General features: G+C 41.9%; 1 protein-coding gene across 1 annotated transcript in view; it reads right to left on the bottom strand.

The window, feature by feature from the left end:
* Window positions 1-17,469, bottom strand: part of hs3st4 (heparan sulfate (glucosamine) 3-O-sulfotransferase 4) — a 60,085-nt gene extending 42,616 nt beyond the window's left edge. The window contains exon 1 of the mRNA XM_036553118.1: window positions 16,835-17,469. Within this exon, the coding sequence (XP_036409011.1) occupies window positions 16,835-17,469 (635 nt within the window). The remainder of the gene's footprint in view (window positions 1-16,834) is intronic.
* Between the last annotated feature and the right edge of the window lie 836 nt (window positions 17,470-18,305).

An 18,305-nucleotide genomic window follows, 5' to 3' on the forward strand; every position in this document is an offset into this window, starting at 1 on the left:
TAAATCTGTCTTGGTTTTTTTTTTTTTTTTTTTTTTTTTCTTTCTTTTTTTACACATACCTGCTAGCAGAATCAGGGTCAGTGTTATTCCCCGTTAATGGACTGGCTGTCACAACGAACACCGAGTTTGAGAAGCTGTCTATCACTGTCATGCCAAAGCGGGCCATGAATTGATTTGTGCACCTTCAGTTATGTAGAGTGTAGGGCAGTGAAGGGAATGAATGAATGTAAGGCAATGAAATGATAATCAAGCATCTATATTGACACCACTCACTCATATACATCAGACCTTCAGTGATGTATTGGTCGAAAGTAGAAATGTCAGTGTTGAGTATGCCTTATGGCTGAATGCAGTTCTCAAAATGCAGTACCACTCAGCTGATTTCCCTCTACCAATCTGCCAAGTATGTAGATATGTAGTATAGCATACTTATTTCTAAGCCTGGAAAGGGTTGCCCTACCAGACTACAAATTAGACATTCATGGTCCAGGCCTGTGGTAGAATGATCTGAGTGATGGTCAGCCAAATTTACCGCACCAACACTAAAACTGGGTTGAAAATTAGGCTGTGAAGGAACCTTTAGATTAAGCAAATGCTGTACCAATTACCTCCTGTTAGAGTGCTGCGTCTCTAAATGCACCTGAGATGCAATGGGAAGTGAAAAATGAATATTGATGTTGCTAAAAATCTTTTACCCAGTAACAGCCATCTGGCTTGTGATGGCCATGTATTAAATATAGCTGAGCAGACAGCTTGCCATTTAGCTTGCTAAATAGCTACTTAATTTGCTACTGGCTATAGCTACTGCTGGTAATAGCAGCTGCTACAGCACCTGCTATATTAGCTAGCTAGCTAACTTTTATTTAGCTGTCTATGTAAAATAAGGATTCTAATTACAGCAAGCTAGCTGCTAATGTCTATAGCTCTCTAGTGTGCTACCAACTTGTATGTCTGCCAGTGTGAATCAGGTCAATTAAACCACTTTTGCCTGCTACCCTGAAAAACGTGTGATGGAGACAACATTAACTAATCAGACACCTTGCATAAAATATAAGCAGTGAGCATTGTGGGACAAACATTACCAGCATGACCCTTTCCAGGTGTGACATCAGTGTAATAGGCTAAGACAGCACATAAATGGTTATTTCAATAGCACATTAAGGAAGGAATGAACAAAGTATGGTACCAAAAATACAAAAAAAAAACATCACCTGTATTTTTATTAGCGCACTGTGCACATTATATTAGTTCCTTAGTCTCCATCTTAGTTTCCATTTCTATTTCAATGGTTCATAGTGATGATAGTTGAATGAATGGTAGAATGAAACCAGAAAGTTTCTAACCAGTGTTTCCAGGGAGAAAAGAGTTGCTGATAAACTTCAGCGGTGACAGTGTAGTGTACTGATGAACATTACATTGTAGTTACTATAGAACCTTGTAGGTCCAGGACTGGCCATTTATTGACTGGCCACTAAGGTCACATTTATTGACCATAAACAGTTCTTGCACAAAAAATGCATGCTATTTATTCCCTGGATAATGTTATCAAGGGAAAAAAAATAATATTGTGATGCTGACTCCTATAAAAGGATGCAGGATGGACATCAGGTGACAAGCTAAAGACACCCATGTCAGACACCCCTAACAACCATATCGACTATCAATGCACTTTAACAGGCATCACAGAGAGCCTAAGATGGGGTGACAGCGGCAGTCAGTCTGTGTGACTGCCTAAAAATGCTCTTCCCTGCTGAGTCAGCACATCCCACCCCCGCCCTGTCACTCCTCTCCTCCTGATGCTCCGGCGAGGGCTGCAACGGACCCCAATTATCTCACCAACACTCCTCACCCCCTCTAACAAGGGGGTGCTTTGATTACCTCCCGAATTCACCAACGACGACCTGCCTCATCTTAATCCTGCCGCCCATGCCAAAGCCCAGGGAGGACTGGTTAAACACTGCAAAAAGCAACAAAAATTCATTTTCCATCCAACCCAAACAGACAGAAAAAAAAAATCAGAAAATCAACTCTGCTTTTTTTTCCCCCTCCATGACAGATATAATTACTATATGCATTATCCAAATTCCAGCCAAACAAAAGGGATGTCTGGTGCGTACAGCCAATTAATGTTTCATTTCCTTGTGAGAGGAACTCTGCAAAATGTCTGGCTGACGTGTTCGCAATGTTCTGGTGCACGATTTGGATGCACGTGTCTGAAAACAAAACGAGCATGCCACTCGCATGCCCTCAGACACCAGGCAATTCATTTCAAAAACTTTGCGAGAAAATTATGACTGGCATGATGCACTCGCTATTAAATTTACAAGACTGCGAGGAGAGCTGAGAAGGAGTACAATAGATGACAATGTTTTATTCATTTCCTGACAAACTAATAGTCTCATATTTCGACTTTATGTATCCATCAACAATAGACAACTAAGCCAAAATCTGTAACAAGAATAATGGCCAATGGATATGCTTTGAAACGTATTCAGACACAGGCAACGATGCTCTATACCATAAATATTGGAACAGCTGGCCCTTGCATAATTCATGCATCTTATATCTGAAAGTGTGTCTACCCCTGCTTAGCCATTTCATTGGCCCAAAATATATTTGCATAGCAAATCATACCCAATCAGGTCCTGTGCTACAGGTTTATAGGGCATAGTACCATTTTTAGTGCTGAGCAGAAAAACACCCAACGCACAATGGTGTCCACTCTGTGGGGAAGACCAGCAGGTTCCTTTTCTGAGAGGAGAGTGCGAATCACACTTGACACACAGGCTTTCCTTTCCCGCTGAACACAGGCCCCCGCTCCCACGCACGCAAAAACATAACTTATTCCCAGCGGATCCCATTGGAGTCTTCTGCTGGCTTTGATGTCGACCGTCATCAGAAATCATTACTTAGTCAGTATAATTAATTCATGTCCTGTCTCTATTTTCTGTCTTTGATTTTAGGGAGGGGGGACAGCTGCGCGCGCGCACACACACATACACACAAACACACGCACGTACGCACGCACGCACACACACACACACACATCCTGCTATTCCAGAACAAAGCTTGTGTTGATACTGGCAAATATAGTTTATTCACAGTCTTTTTTTTTCTTATTTTACGTAAAGAAGCTGCTTTGAAATCTATTCATATTCTACTTTTGTATCAGCCCTGATTGCAGATTCTTAATCAATCCCTTCAGACCTGAATCCATGCCTGGTTTCGCCCCCCTGTTCAAGAACGAGTGACTTTGAGAGCTGCTGTTTCAATCAGACATGTCACTTACCTTGTCTCGGGTGACTAATTTATGTCTGTGAGCAGGGTTAACTATTACAGCTCCATCTCCCTTGCCTTATTAAAGACAGATGTGACTCTATATCATAACAGCCATGTCAAAACAGTTATGGCATTCCATGAGTGATATGACTGCTCTTTCCTGTGCTGTAGAAAAGCATGATGCAGTGTTGCATGAATTTAGCCCTGAGTAGTTTAAGCTTTTAAGAAATCTGGAGAGGAGGATGCAGTGGGAGTTTAATGGTGAATAACAATACTGAGAGCAGGATAAGTAAAGGACTGTAGACTTGTGCATTTGCAGGGTAATTCACTGGCAATTACTGTAAATCCCAACTACTGTTAGAAAGCTTGCTGAAAGGCTTTGGTCCCTCGAGTACTTACAACACAAATATATTACCTCCCCTGCCTATATACAGACATCAGCTCCACCGCTTCAGCTCCATCCTTTGCTACTTTGTCAGACTGTCCTACCTCAGCAAACTACAAATTTTTATTTCATAAAAATAGTCATACTATGGTACACAGTGTTTGCTGAAATATTTCTTTCTGACTCAACTCATGGACTCTTGAAGTAATATTCAGTGGGGCATAAATGGATTTTACTTCCAAATGCTATTGAAATACAATGGGGAAGGATAGAATTTTGCAGAAAGTCCATTTATGTTTTTTTTGCTACCCAGCCCAATTTAAAACCTTTGATACCAGACTACGTACTCACTGAGTATGAATACCACAATTGTACTCCCTGGAACCATTCATACCAAGAAGGAGGGACTGACATAGTGGGTAAGGGACTGACTGACATGTAAGAGAAAATGATGCTCTATCTTTCTCAGCTACACCCTCCAGCTCAGGTCCAAAAGCAGATTGCCTTTGACGATTTTCCCAAAATTAACCACAAATACCTCTGATGTCTCCACTTTTTAAGGCATATTGTACACCGCAATTCTTCCAAAAATCATTTTATATTATGCTGATGGTTGTATTGTACATTTGCTTGCTTATTTTCTAGTTGTATTCTGCGAGTGTATCATCTAATGTCAAAGCCTTATTTACAAAGTTAATTAACTAACTAAACAAATAATTATATATACAGGCTGGAGAATGGAAGTGAAAACAATTCAGGATCCACAGAAGAAAGTGTTCACAACAAAGACAGAACATAACATTTTTTCAGGGTCAGAGGTTCTAACAAAAATGTTCAAACCAAAAATGTATCTGCATGTCATATAGCAGTGAATGTCTGAGTGATGAACATGCTTGGGTTATTTGTGATACATTCTGAGATGCCTGCAGCTAAGCAGGGAGACATGCCTTTTATTAGAGGTTATCAGCACTACATACCTGGGACATGTTAAAAGCCTCACTCATATTATTATATGAGTCATATTTCTTTTTCCCTGTGAAGATGTCTACATTTCACACCCCAATAGCTCTAATGTGCCGGAGAAGAAATTTATAGGACGTCCTAGATTTATTTGCCGTGATTAACACTACAGTGAAAAGGGAAATGTGTTCTGGGGGCTGTCTGTACAGTCTGTGACCTCTGAAACAATTACCCCCAAAAAAATACATCATGGCGTTTTAACACAGCTAATACAGGGAATGTCCCTGTCACGGATTCTTTGTGAGGAGAGACATGTCTCCAAAACAACAAGCGTGAACGAGGCACCAGCCTTGAGGACACTTGCATATGTCAGGGTTATTTACTTATGTGTAGCAGCTCTGCAGTGCATTGTGGGAAGCACTGCAGCATGGGAGGCTTACGATGGGATATTTAAACTTCTAATCAGACCATATTTACATCAAATGGCTCTGATGAGGGGTTATGGGTGCCACCAAGTGGGACTGATGGGAACTAATCCTACTTCCTGTTTTGGAGATGGTAATTGCCATATGTGTAAGGTGGATGACACATAGGAAAAGGGGAAAAAAGTCCTTCAGTGTAACGTACTGTGCAGTGTGAGACTATGGAGGTATATGAGTATTGCCAAAGAACCTATGTTAATTACGATCATTTTCTCACCAGGCATTGCTTCATGCAGCTTTACCCAATGACAGCTTATGGGGTCGAACCTTGCTGTGCTTTTCTCATTTAAAATAATACACAGGAAGAGGTCGGGGGGAGAGGGAGATGGTCACAAACACAAAGCCCGATGATGGAAATAAGCGGAGACAAAGGAGTGGAATGGGGACATGTCTCCGAGGGCCACCCCAGGCTCGACAGGCCTCCACTGGCCTTATTAAAGTGCGAGGACACGCCTCGTCCACGCCGGAGCAGCTCATTCTATAGAGCCCCTCTGTTCAAAGGTGTTCATTAGTCCATCTGGAGCCTCTTTCCCCTCTCAAATGCACCTGGGAGAGAGGAAAGTGACACACAGCCGCATTTTCAGGTCAGGATTTTAAAAAAAAAGAAAGTATTTAATTTATTAACTGCGCTGAGTTGTACGCACCGTGCTGTGCGTTTGTACTCTGAAAGGCATTAGCAATGCAACCCTAATAGATGAGCGTACATTATTGCCCCTGTGCGTTACACAAGGGTTTTCAGAGAAACCATTCACAATGCTTCAAATGAAGTACTGCACCCAAACCTGGAACATGTGAACTTGCTCGTTTGCACGAACTTGCTCAGATCTTTAAAACGTTGCATTAAAGCCCAAAGCATGTGATGAATTTAATCAATGAATATTTGGTATTGACTTGGTATTCATTTTATTTGTTATAACATTTTATAACATTAAAAGTGACTTTATTGGATTTATCGTGACACAGATCTAAGATAAAAATGGCATATTGAGAGCCCAGAGGCTGCTGGGAAACCCAAATTTATATAACATAGATTACATCATAAATACCAAGGCATTTTTCACCTAGTTGTAAATACCATTGTAAACACAACAGATGCAATGACATTTGAGCTCAAAAACAAGAAGAAATGCACATCAACAATTTCTGAGAACTAATCATGCTACACCTCTGTAAAAATTCTAAAATGTCAAGAATATCAGGTTTCAATTCTCATTGAACCTTTTTGTTGTTATTTTTTTGAAAGAACAACAAACAAAAACACCCTCCGCTTTGCTTTCAGTAGGGCAGCGTGCTTTCCAATCAAGAGGAAAGTGTTATTGCGAAACGTTCCCCCTGGTCTGTCTAAAGACATGTTTACACAAGCGTTCATTTACGATCAATTCCCGCCTCAGCGAGCATCACCCCAGCGTGACGTTGATTATGAGGCTTGTAAGAAATCAGCCAAAGAATGAGCGGAAAAAGTATGCAAAAAAACTGCATTTATTTACTACAAATGTATGCATCCGTGTGTCTCAGGGCTAAAACATCACAAGACACAAGAAAGGAGTGTTTTTATTTCTTTAGATAGATATAATAGAGGAGAGGATTACTTCCCCCAAAGTGACTGCATCCTTTGCTGTAAGCAGGAAATAAACCTTTTAGAGCTCTGATACGTTCTCACCTTTTCTTTATGGTTTACTGGCCACTACGAATACCCAAAGGTCTCTGTTAAGAAATCACAACTATATCAGCAGCATTGTGGCTTGTTTTCATTGTTGATGGCTCAGATCTGTTCAAATACTTATCCTTGTTGTGAATTTCAATACATACCAAGGAAATCGGGCCATTAAAGAGAACCTTGTGACCTTTCCCAAGCCCCAGCTGTTCCATAATTTAGAATGAGCAATTTAGTACAGGAATAAAGTAAGAATAAACTTTTTAGCTTTGGGAAATATTCCAGGGCTCTTCTAAGATGGAGTGATATCCAACCGCCGTCCTTGACTTATCCATGACTTTCTGATATGAAAATATTTTCAAGGATTGCTGGAACCCTGGATACAGTAAATGGAAGAAATGGAGTGATGGGGGGGGGGGGGGGGGGGCTGACAATCTCAGGGGACATGAAGGGAGTGTACTGTGTGAAGAAATGAATGACATCTCTCCATTTCACAGTATCTGAATTTGGCCAATCAAGTCTAGCTGCTCTGATTTCCCCTGACAAACAGTGTTGCCTCTCACAGGATCCTCGTCACTTTCCATTGATCTGCACAGTTTCGATGTGCCTTTTAAAGCAGAGGTGTTTAATCGGTTTAAGGTTGATATTTCAATATTGTTGCATTTTACAGTTGTTTTATACCATCAGTGGTATGCGTGGACCTGTACTCTGTAAGATCAAAGAAATACATCTTCAAAATACAGAAGAAGTGAGGCTGAGAAACAGCACACGGCGTCACATCCATTTTGCTCAACAGTGTTATGGTGCTTTTTTGGTACAACCATAAGGAAGACAACTGCCTGCAGCCACAGAGCTTGCATTGTGGATTTGTTAAATGTTACCAGAATAATTAATGATGAATCTTCCGGACAAGAAAGGGGGATAAAATATTTGTGTCCTTTCACACAAAACTGTGAATTCACGTGGAAGCAACCTTCTTCCCAACTCCGATGTAAATAATCCCCTCAATGACTCAAAACGCATCAACTGCCCCCTAATCCTTTGCTAATGGCGATAATCCAAATTATTCAGAAACAACAATTGCCTTCAGCTACTCCAATTAGCAGTTAGCATAATTTCTCAAAGCATATTTGAGTAGCCCTCCGGCTTTGTCACAGCCTCAAAGGAGTTTGGCAAATGCTGCAGTTTTTGTAATTTGGAAGGAAAGAAATAACATCAGAAAGAAAGAAAAAAAAATATTCTTGTCTAGAGATACCTGATAATGCACAATGCTAACAATGGAAAAGTGGAACTTTAAAATGGACTCAAGGTTCTTAGATAAAAATACTCATGGGGTTTTTTTTCCCCCTTTGTACAACCCTGTTTGGAATCGCCACGTTAGGCTCGTCTCACCACAACAACCTCTGAACTCCTGGAGGAGCACTGAAGGGAGACAAACACAATCATCCGATACATTCATGTGCAGCCAACAGGTATTTTTCACACTGCAAGCCAGACAGTGCATCAGAGTGAAGTAGGCGCCAGTTGGAGGATAGGCACTCCTCTGTTGACATCTTGAGGACACCCTGGCTGACCTATCCACCCCTATCCCCAGTGTAATGGATGCAATTTGTTCCACCTCTGTGCACTCCTGGTCATTGCCAGTATGCGTCACACCCAAGATGAGGACCTGACTGAGCCACTCAGAGCATCTAAAGAAACTGGTTGGACACACTAAGAAGGTATAAATCTGCTTTCCAAAGGGCACTTTGTTTTGCATGGGGGCAGCAGTGTAGCATAGTGGTTAAAGAGCAGGACTTGTAAACAAGCGGTTGCTGGTTCAATTCCCTGATGGGGCACTGCTGCTGTACCCCTAGGCAAGGTACTTAACCCACAGTTACCCCAGTAAACTTACTCTAACTGAAGTAAGTTGCTCTGGGTAAGAGCATCAACTAAATGCCAGTAATCTAATGTATTTACTTATTAGGCTCAGTTTAGTGAATTTTTACTATTATTTTCTACCAAACTAGAATTATGGTCCAGGCTTTTTACTTAGACTATAACAGATAAACCTGTGACAGTTTTTCTGATAACAGCCTTCTTCAATGTCTAGTCTTCAATGTGCACATCAAGGTATTGTTCCAAAAATATCACTAACAATCTGTGAAGACTTCCTCCAGCATCCTTTTTCTCAACACTATCACACAACGCTGTGATCTTTTTTTGTAAGAAGCATGTTGAGCGTGGCTTACACATCTAATTCCCTGCTCCTATATTGTTTCACACCACAATAAAATCACTCCGGCGGGGTACCCAATGGTGATTTATGAAAACGGAGAACATGAATAAATAACGCGAATCGAGGAACACTTCAAAAGCAGGGAGATAATCGCACCAAGCAAAATCCTGGAAGCCACTGAATGTGTTCGTCTTTGTTTTGCGATGGTGACTCAGTGGTGTAAACTGAACCATGAGCTCACACCTCCGGAGCCTCACCACAGCAAACAGTTTTAATTGAATTAAGCACTGTTTGACAGTGGTCAGCTCAGCACCACACAGATGGCACGAGGAAAACGTACTTGGCACACTGGACTGCGTCTTTCAATAGGGGGAGTCTCTCAATCTCATGGTTAATTCAGACAGAGCATGCCAAATTAGTCTACTATCATATGCAGCCAACACAAACAGCTATCTAGTATTTCCATTTTTTTCCCAGTCATTTCCATTGTTCATGCATGCGACTGCTGCATTCCGCATACTGACCTTGTTGTGTAAATACTGATGTACTGAGCATGGCTTGGGGGGGGATATATGATGCCAACTCCCTTATGTCCCTGAGCAAAATGGAGTCCCTCTCTCAGGCGCATGTTATATTTGCCACTCCCTGAGTGGGGGTTTTGGACGAGCTCCCCGCAACCCACGAGTCCCCTCCTTGCCGGCCACTCCTGTCACTCTCAGCCCCTGACTGAATTACTGAATTGGTTTATTTGGTTTGGTCCAGTGACAAACAACCAGAGTGCTCTCTCTGCTCTTCAATGATAAGCAACTGGCAGGATGGAAGTGTCCACAGTGACTCTCGGGGGTGTTGGAGTCCTGACAAGTATGATTGACATGCTTATTTTCTCCCCTCACAAAATCTTATTCTGGAGGAAACTCAGAGCTGCCAGTAAAATTTGCATTTTTTTTTCCTCCCTTTTGAATGGAATCAACATTGTGGTGATTGTGCCACAACTTAATCTCATGCTGTAGGAATAGAACCACTTTGAGCCAGAGTTTACTTCAGCTTTCAGCAGCCACTTTGCTGTTTTGTCCAGAATGAATTATTTAATAGGAGAAGCACTGCCTTTCTGGAGGCGTTCCACGCAGAAACTGGGATCTAAATTAGTCTCCCTGCATGTATGACAGAGATGCTACAGCATCTTTTTTATTAGCCCTTTAAAGGGACATAGGATGGTTCTACAAGGAAGTAAAAGCCTAAGGAAAGCATGTGGCAGGCTTGGTATAAGCCAACTATGTCTTTATATATAGTTTTCCAGATGACCTTTCCTGTGTCTAGGACAGATAGAATACTGGTTGGGAGGTAAATCTTGCTGGCATAATTTCTCAGCTGCCAGTTCTTCAAGTTGGTGAATTCAATTTGTCTTAAGATTTTTGCAAACAGCTACTTTTAGAAATGACTTATGATCACTTTAGGGCCCTGGCTGAAGAATTCTTCCCAGCAAGTTACAGAGAAAATGATTGTTGGAACACTTAGTCTCACCCAAGCCATACTGAAGCACAGCTTCAGCCAGAGAAGACTGTTCCATAGTTATTATAACATAGTACATTATAGAGCTATGCAGAACAGTACATTACTGTATCACATAAAATCTTACAGTAATTAGTGTAAAATGGCTAAGATAACATCCGATGCTGTCCTGTGAGGATGGGAAAAAAACATCTTCAACACAAATCCTTGTGAAACCAAACATATCAGACCAGGAAGCAAGTCAGGCAAACCCTTGCCAATAGTGATGACATATTTAAATGATGATATAAAAAGCTTGACTGCTCTGGTGGATATCCAAGGAGCATTTGTATTTGTATCAGGGCTTGTGAATTAAACGAAGGGGTGGGGTAGCCGGCCGCAGTCTCGCCAGGCGCTCGGTTATCACAGGCTTATAACTAAAGATTCTCTTCTGCGCCCGCTGCTTTGGCAGCAGGGTTCCGTGCGCACACGCAGTGCCAGCGTCTTATCTGGCACACGCAGATTCCACGGCGCCGGGGAAGGGCAACGGTGTGAGGGGAGCTCGGCTACAACAGCAGGATGCGGGTTCCGCCCGGGCTAATCCGCTCAGCTCCGATTTCCCCCCGCTGAAGAGGGAACCGCCGGTCCCCACTCAGAAGAGCAGAGGCACAGGGCCCGGCTTACGAGCGGCTGCTCTGCTGACGAGCAGGTGGACCTAAAACGCGGGGTCCGCGTCCCACCTACCTCGACTAACCGCTGGGGAGTTTGTCTCTGGCTCACACTCTCAATCAGAGGCTTCTATCGTGGACTCTGAAGGGCAGTGGCGGGATCAGCCCGCCGCTAGAGCACGCTCACCCCGTTTCCCCCGGGGGATCTCAGTGTGAGCACAGCGGGCTCAGAGCACTCCGCTCTCACACTCTGTGCAATGTCAGTCTCACGCCATGGGCATTCAAGAGGAAGAGATTACATCCTACACGGCAGTGACAAAACACTGCTATTTCTCTGTAAAAAAAAAAAAGTGTCCCTGGAGAACAAATTACAGAATCTATAGCGAGCATTTCACCAATGCCTTCATACTGCTCATAACAACCTTCAGCTATGTGGATCTGTGTGAGCGGGAGCACAGTGAAGCCTTGGAGGGACAGCAGAGAGCAAGCCATTGCACAGGAAAGAAGGAAAAAAATCCTTTGTGATGGGGAAATGAGCACTCAGGCATTTCAGAAAAAAACAGACATTTCTCAAATTAAGACTGAGGAAACTGTTCATTCGAGCCCCGCATTTCTGATTCACGCTGTCCTCCGACAGCTGGGGGATGAATGGACGCTGATCAGCGTGGCAGGTTTCTGAGAAACAGCCAACACCTCCTAAGCCACCTGTAATTTGCTGTTATTATAGGCTATGTGGTAAATTGCAGGGTGATGAAATATGGGTCTGTAAAGACAGCCAAGCCTTCAACAATTATTTACAGCTTCAAAGCCAACGCTTTGTGTGTAGTGGTCAGACAGTCGCACTTAACAACGTGAGCTCGGAAAGTATTCAACAGGCTATTACCTGTGCACTTCATTGACATGTTACAATACAACAGTATCTAAAATGGTCCATATGCTGTTAAATAAAAACAATAACATTGTAAGATACATAGCGATTTCTAAACGCAAGTAATGTTAGCGTTACAGCATACTATGACTTGTAAATTTTGCAAAAGATCAGCACCTCTGTCATCAGAGGCTTCACAGCATGAGTGCAATTCCACCGACAGTGACGATGCCATTATTATCGAACAAAAAGAAGGGATTATCGGTTCCGTGAAAAACCGCAGACTTGTGTGAGCGGTGACATGAGCAGGTTAACAGCCTATGTGGCTGACAAGACCTTTAAACGTTGTCTCTGGTAGCAAAATAAATGTCGCACAGGAAATGGATCACGTATATATAAACCCAGTGGGTGAGACGTAAAAAACCTTATATAGGCAGAATGCAATTTCCTACTGTATATGACGCTTTACAATCGAACAAAATTTTGTAATCTTATAATTATAATAATAATTAATATCTAACCAATCAAACTCTAGCATGCGCAGTTCTCTGAAGGGCATCTCATTGGGTGAAGGGTGAAGGCTTCTAGCTGAAGAGCTGGTGAATCTTAGGTTTGGTGAAGTGTACATATACTTTCAATGTTTGAGAGAAGGAAAATATGAGAGTGACCAGGTACTATTTGTATGTATGTATGTATAATGTATATGTCATGCAAAGCTTTTCAGAATTACACCTGAAGAAAAATGAACACAGAAAGAGAAATAAGACAATTTTTCTACCTTTCTATCATGAAAGCCTACCTGTATAGTGTACATTTGGGGACATCCTCTCAGACGTACAGTGACATTTTAAGTCTAAGGCAGGACATTTTCTTTTTTGTTCAGTGTTCACTTTGAGTATTTCCCAGTGGAAAGCAACAGTAGAACAGGAAAGAAAATATATAAATATGAATCATATTTGAATCCAAGTGGACAGTTCTTTTTAAATTAACATGAACTAGTTGTAGCTGTCTGGTTACACACCAGCTAAAGTTAAGATAGCTGGTAGGCTCTCTTTGGAAAGTTACGTAATGGTGGATGGCTCCAGTAGCTAGTTAGTTGCATGGAGGCATAATGTTCAGACAGAGAAAGATTTCAGTGGATAAAACAAAAAAATAGGTCACCAAATTTGACTTCTCATCATAGCATCCACATCATGTGAAGAGCTTTGAACTCAATCCTTCTCTTCATGCCACATCGTTACGCTCCCACATTCAGGGGATGGATGAGGATTGACAGGATTTGATATTCTTCCCGTAGGTATAGATATTGCACTCCATAATCATTTCTGCATCCTGTGCGTCATATTGAGGCTAATGGCACACTTGCCCTTGTCAGTCTCCCTCTAAACGCAACTCACGTTATATGACCGTTGAAATGTTATGAAACAGCCTCCATTAAATCCCAAGCAAATGAGCAATTAAGAACACAGAAGCCTACATGGTTATGCAAGGGCTTGTTTGTGTTTTTAATGGGTGGTGTTCCCCAGAGGGAGCGGTCAAAGGCGCATTAACTTGTGCAGTGGAAACACAGTGATCACTATGTTGTCTCACTGCAAAATTTCCAGGACGAATCACGGCGGAGGCCTGGCTACTTGTGCAGAATCACGTGGTAATGGAGTGCCTCTGGCTGAGAGTCTCGACTCGTCTCAGTCAAGCCATGGATAACTTACACTTCAGTCCAATCTCCATATGCCCCACAATCACTATGAAGACTTATTTTTTTATTTCCTGTTGGAAACCACTCATGCCTAAACAGTTTTAAGAGCTATCAAGAATTCATTTAATTAGCCAGCAAGATAGATTACCTCTGTGAAAATAGAAATCTTAACCTTGCTCCTCAAGCACTCACATATAGTGTGATCAGGTGGAAATTAAAAGAAAAAAAACCTGCAAATCTCTGACCCAGTATTTCAAGACTAATGGAATCCCCTTCAAAACAATTCTACACTTGATTGATTAAAGGGGCAAATGATGTGCAAAATATCCTTCTCACTGTACTTAACACATGGGGATGAGACCAAGCCTGTCTTGCTCTGGTACTATCTTTCACATTACCACATTGCAGATTTGGGCCTCTGTAATATAGCGTGTTCAATTTTTAATTGTGCAGTTTAATTAGAGTTATATTTCATAAATAAAAAAGCAATACTTTTAGGCCATAAAATCCCTAGTGTGATGTTTCTCCTTGAATTGACCATAACAAATAAGTGCCTGGAGTAACTAAACACCTGATAATTTGTAGCTGATGTTAACAGATGTAATCACCATTTTATACATGGCATGAGCCTGTGAGTACCATGTGTAGCTACAGACCTGTTGCTAACAAACTTTATTGCAGTTTTAAACAAGGAAACATTACAAAACTATGAAAATTATACAGATGACAGCCAATGTTTCTTTGTTTGTCTGTCTGTCTGTCTGTCTGTCTCTCTCTCTCTCTCTCTCTCTCTCTCTCTCTCTGTGTGTGTGAATTTAACTGGCATCCTTTGGGTTACAAGACCTGATCCTTATTACTCCCCTAACACTTTCCCCTGCTTTCAAAACACACATTCCTATGCGTAACTAAAGTCCAGATTCTCAAAGACATAAAGTGGTTCATCTTGAATTATTATCTTTGTCCAATGGCTGCGCAATTGTATTTTAAAAATGAGGGATGTCACTGTCTTATATGCATAAAAATGTACTGATGAGAATAGAGACGAATGGGTACGCAGATATCTTGCGACATTTTCTAAATTGGTGGTTTACCCACAGCAGCATCCAAACCCCTACACCATGACAGAATTTGCATTTCCTCTGCCCTTGAGAGAGCACTGAAAAGCACAGCTATGTTTAGATGGATCCAGCTGGATCAGCACTTCACCGCGATAATTTAGCGCCTTGCCCATGCCCCGCATGCCTGGCAGGAGAACACCAATAAAGAAATGCTAAAAGACAGCTTGTCTTTTCCCTAAACTCCCCTGGAAAAATTGAACTGACATGAGAGGTAAAATAATATTCTCAATCTGATTACCTCCTCCCATCACTTTCCCACCCCTCCCCTCAGAGATGAGACAACACTATGGGCAAAAAAAAAAAAACCGCAGAGAGAGGACACACCTACTCACAGCTCCCCCACTGTCCCCTGGGTCCCTTTAGCCCCCCTGGCAAAAAAAATAAAGTTTCTGTTTAAGTGAAAATAACTATAAATCAGAGCAGGAATCATAAATTCCCGGTACTGTAGATTGCATTATTTATTTTCTTGGCAGACGTCCCTATCTGAGGTGACTTGCCTGTATTTCATTTTATACAATTATCCACTTTTACAGCTACATTTACTGTAATGCCACTATTAAGGTTACATACCCATTTAGGATTCGAACCAGCAATGTTATGTATATGGGTTCTTCTCACCAACCATTATTGATACCAAAGTCAACCAGGAACCAACCATGAGCAGGGCAATCACTGACCACAAGACTGAGAGCCTCAACATCTCATTTCAAGTAATTCTCTCTAATCCCTGTTTGGAGAGTGATTACTAATGCAATCCATAGAAAATAGCTAAAACTACACACCTTCATGTTGTAATAATCTGCAAACGTCCAACAATAATTTGCACCTTTTTGTCCTCACAGATTGCTTTCAACTCTTTCTCTTGTTCTAACTTCTCAAACCATCTCAACAATCCTCAGTTTGCTTTCTATTACTGTCCCTGTTTAGCTATGTGGCAGCAAGAAAAGGAATTTCAATTGATCAAGAGTTGTTTTGAGGGGAGCAGATCACAAAAAAAAAAAAAAAGTCACCTGGAAACCTAGGTAACAGCATTACCAGCAGCCAGCATGTCTTAGACACTTTGTCTGAGGTCGAGGATGACGTGGTGGCATACCTAGTGGGAGTTCCTTCCGTTTTGCCACCAGGTAGCTGCCTAGTCTAATTGCTAAATGATGTTCACACATTACAGCAATTCCCTAAATACTCTGGACACAGTCATGACAATATGATTAAAATATACATTCACACCAGCCTTAATAATGTCTTCACATGTTCCCTTGGTCCTCCAGTACTGTCAGCCTCAGATGAACCTTCAGGCACACTCAGAATGCAGAACGCATACAGACAAATGTCACAAGCAATGTCCAGGGCTTACTGTGAGCACGTCTCAAAATTCTCATTCACAGCTCGAAGAGGACAATGCTTATGTGATCTCTCAGCACAATGCACCAGCCAGTTAACGTGTGGTATATACTGTATTTGCAGAATCAATCACATCTGTGTCTCAGTGAGCTTTTATCACAGAAAGACTTTTTTTTTTTCATTGACGTCTTCTGTAACAGAATAAGAGCAATACTGACAAATATGTTCTGACATTGAATCTATTAGAAACATGAAAGGCCAAAAGGTTCAAAAAAACAACACAGTGCTCTCGTTAAGGTTTAACTATAGTATTTAATACAAACTATAACTAATTACTAAAAATATATCTTCAGTTAGTGTTGGATTTAAATAATTAAATGTATTTTTTAGGGTGTGTGCCACAGGTTCAGGAGTTTGTAGTTTTCTTTACTGATGCTATTCAGTGGTATTTTCTACAGTAGCCAATCAGTTCAACTGTATATAAATACCCTATATTTGCAGACACAAGAGACGCAATACGTTATCGTTGGGATTTGAACCTGGTGCTGACTTTAACTGCATCAAATTAAAGCCACACTAACCTAAAACACTACATATCTGCTGTTATGTCGTCTGCAGTCTTTGAAAAGCGAATCCATTCCTGAAAATAACAATTAACGAAAACGGAAAGCACGCACCTGTACCAGTCCAGTCCTTTGTCGTAGTTCCTGTCAAAAAAATGCGGCTCGTTCCCAACTGCCCTAACATCGGGGTGGACCCTTAAAGCTTCTAGAAGAGCTCTGGTTCCTCCTTTTTTTACCCCTATAATGATGGCTTGCGGCAACTTTTTCTCCCCATAATCCGAGGTGCAATTCACCCCCCTACTGAGTTCGTCGTCTGTGGTGCTGAATTCCCGACGCTCCCTTTCCAAAATTGCAATCTGACCTCCTGCCATCGTTTTAGTCGGAGGTGTTTGTGTTCTAAACCACTCCGTTGTCTTTCGTTCGCTTTCCACATTATCTTCTCGGTTAACGACGGAGACTGCGTAGCCGGCGACCGTTTGCTCAGTAGCGGTCCTTTCTCCCAAGTCCTCGCCAAAATAACCCTGAGACGTGGTGGAATAAAGTTTCTCTCTAATCGTCAGGAAAGTTGTCTCCTCGGTCACAAGCCTCCCTTGGTACACGTAGTTTTCTTGCAAGGGGAACTGCAATGAGTTGTAACAGCTCATCAAGCTATAAAACAGGTAGGTGATAGAGAGGGAGAGGGTAAACATGAATAAGATCTTCCGAGGCACTTTAGAGGTGAAAACTGAAGTGCTGGACCAAAATGCCATCTCTGATAGCAGTAATCCCCTCAGAGAAGTGGCCAGACATGTTTTCACCCCAAGTCTCGCATGGACACCCAACAATAATAATCTGTCACTATCAGCACTGCTCCTGCCGAAACTGCCGGACCTCACTCACCTTAAAAAAGAAAGCTCGCAAATGCACTGCTGGAAACGCAAGAAATCAGATCGTTAAAATTCTAAAGGGATATCGCCTGGCTTTCTTGAATATCGATTTCTTATTTCAACGCTGACAGCCTTTGTCACAATTTATAGCACCGAATTTTTAGATTAGACAGGCGGCAGTCTGGTACCCTTCTGAATATGCAGCCCAATTTGCAACGGGCAGAGCATGATTGAAGAAGTCCTGACATTTTAAGGAGAAAATAGAGGAGATTGCCAAAGTCTTACAAGTAGTGCGCATCGCACATCTTCAGATGCTGCAAGTCCCGCGCATCTTTCTTTCTTTTTTCCTTTCTGTCTTAAATCCAATCCCGTCTCCGCACTATGTCTGTGCACAGCGTTAGTCTCACGATGATCATATACAAATTCGCCGAGCCTTAATCCATACACTGTGGTGTAGTTCAATAAACCGTCCACACCCCTTTGGTTTATGCGAACTTTGTGCAGCTGAAGGTGCGTGCCCTCCGCATCAAATTCATTGACTGCCTAGTTGAGAGTGCTGCCTGTTGACCTAATGCCTTTTGCTGATTGGCGGAGACGATATGCGCATCAGCATTGTAAACTCATCTGAGCCCAAGTAATAACAGTACGCGCTGGCGCACGCATAGAACGGCTGCGCTCTTTCTGGAGTCTTTCAGAACTGGAGAGAAAATGCACAAACC

The sequence above is a fragment of the Megalops cyprinoides genome, chromosome 19 (genome assembly GCF_013368585.1).
Source record: "Megalops cyprinoides isolate fMegCyp1 chromosome 19, fMegCyp1.pri, whole genome shotgun sequence".
NCBI lineage: Eukaryota > Metazoa > Chordata > Actinopteri > Elopiformes > Megalopidae > Megalops > Megalops cyprinoides.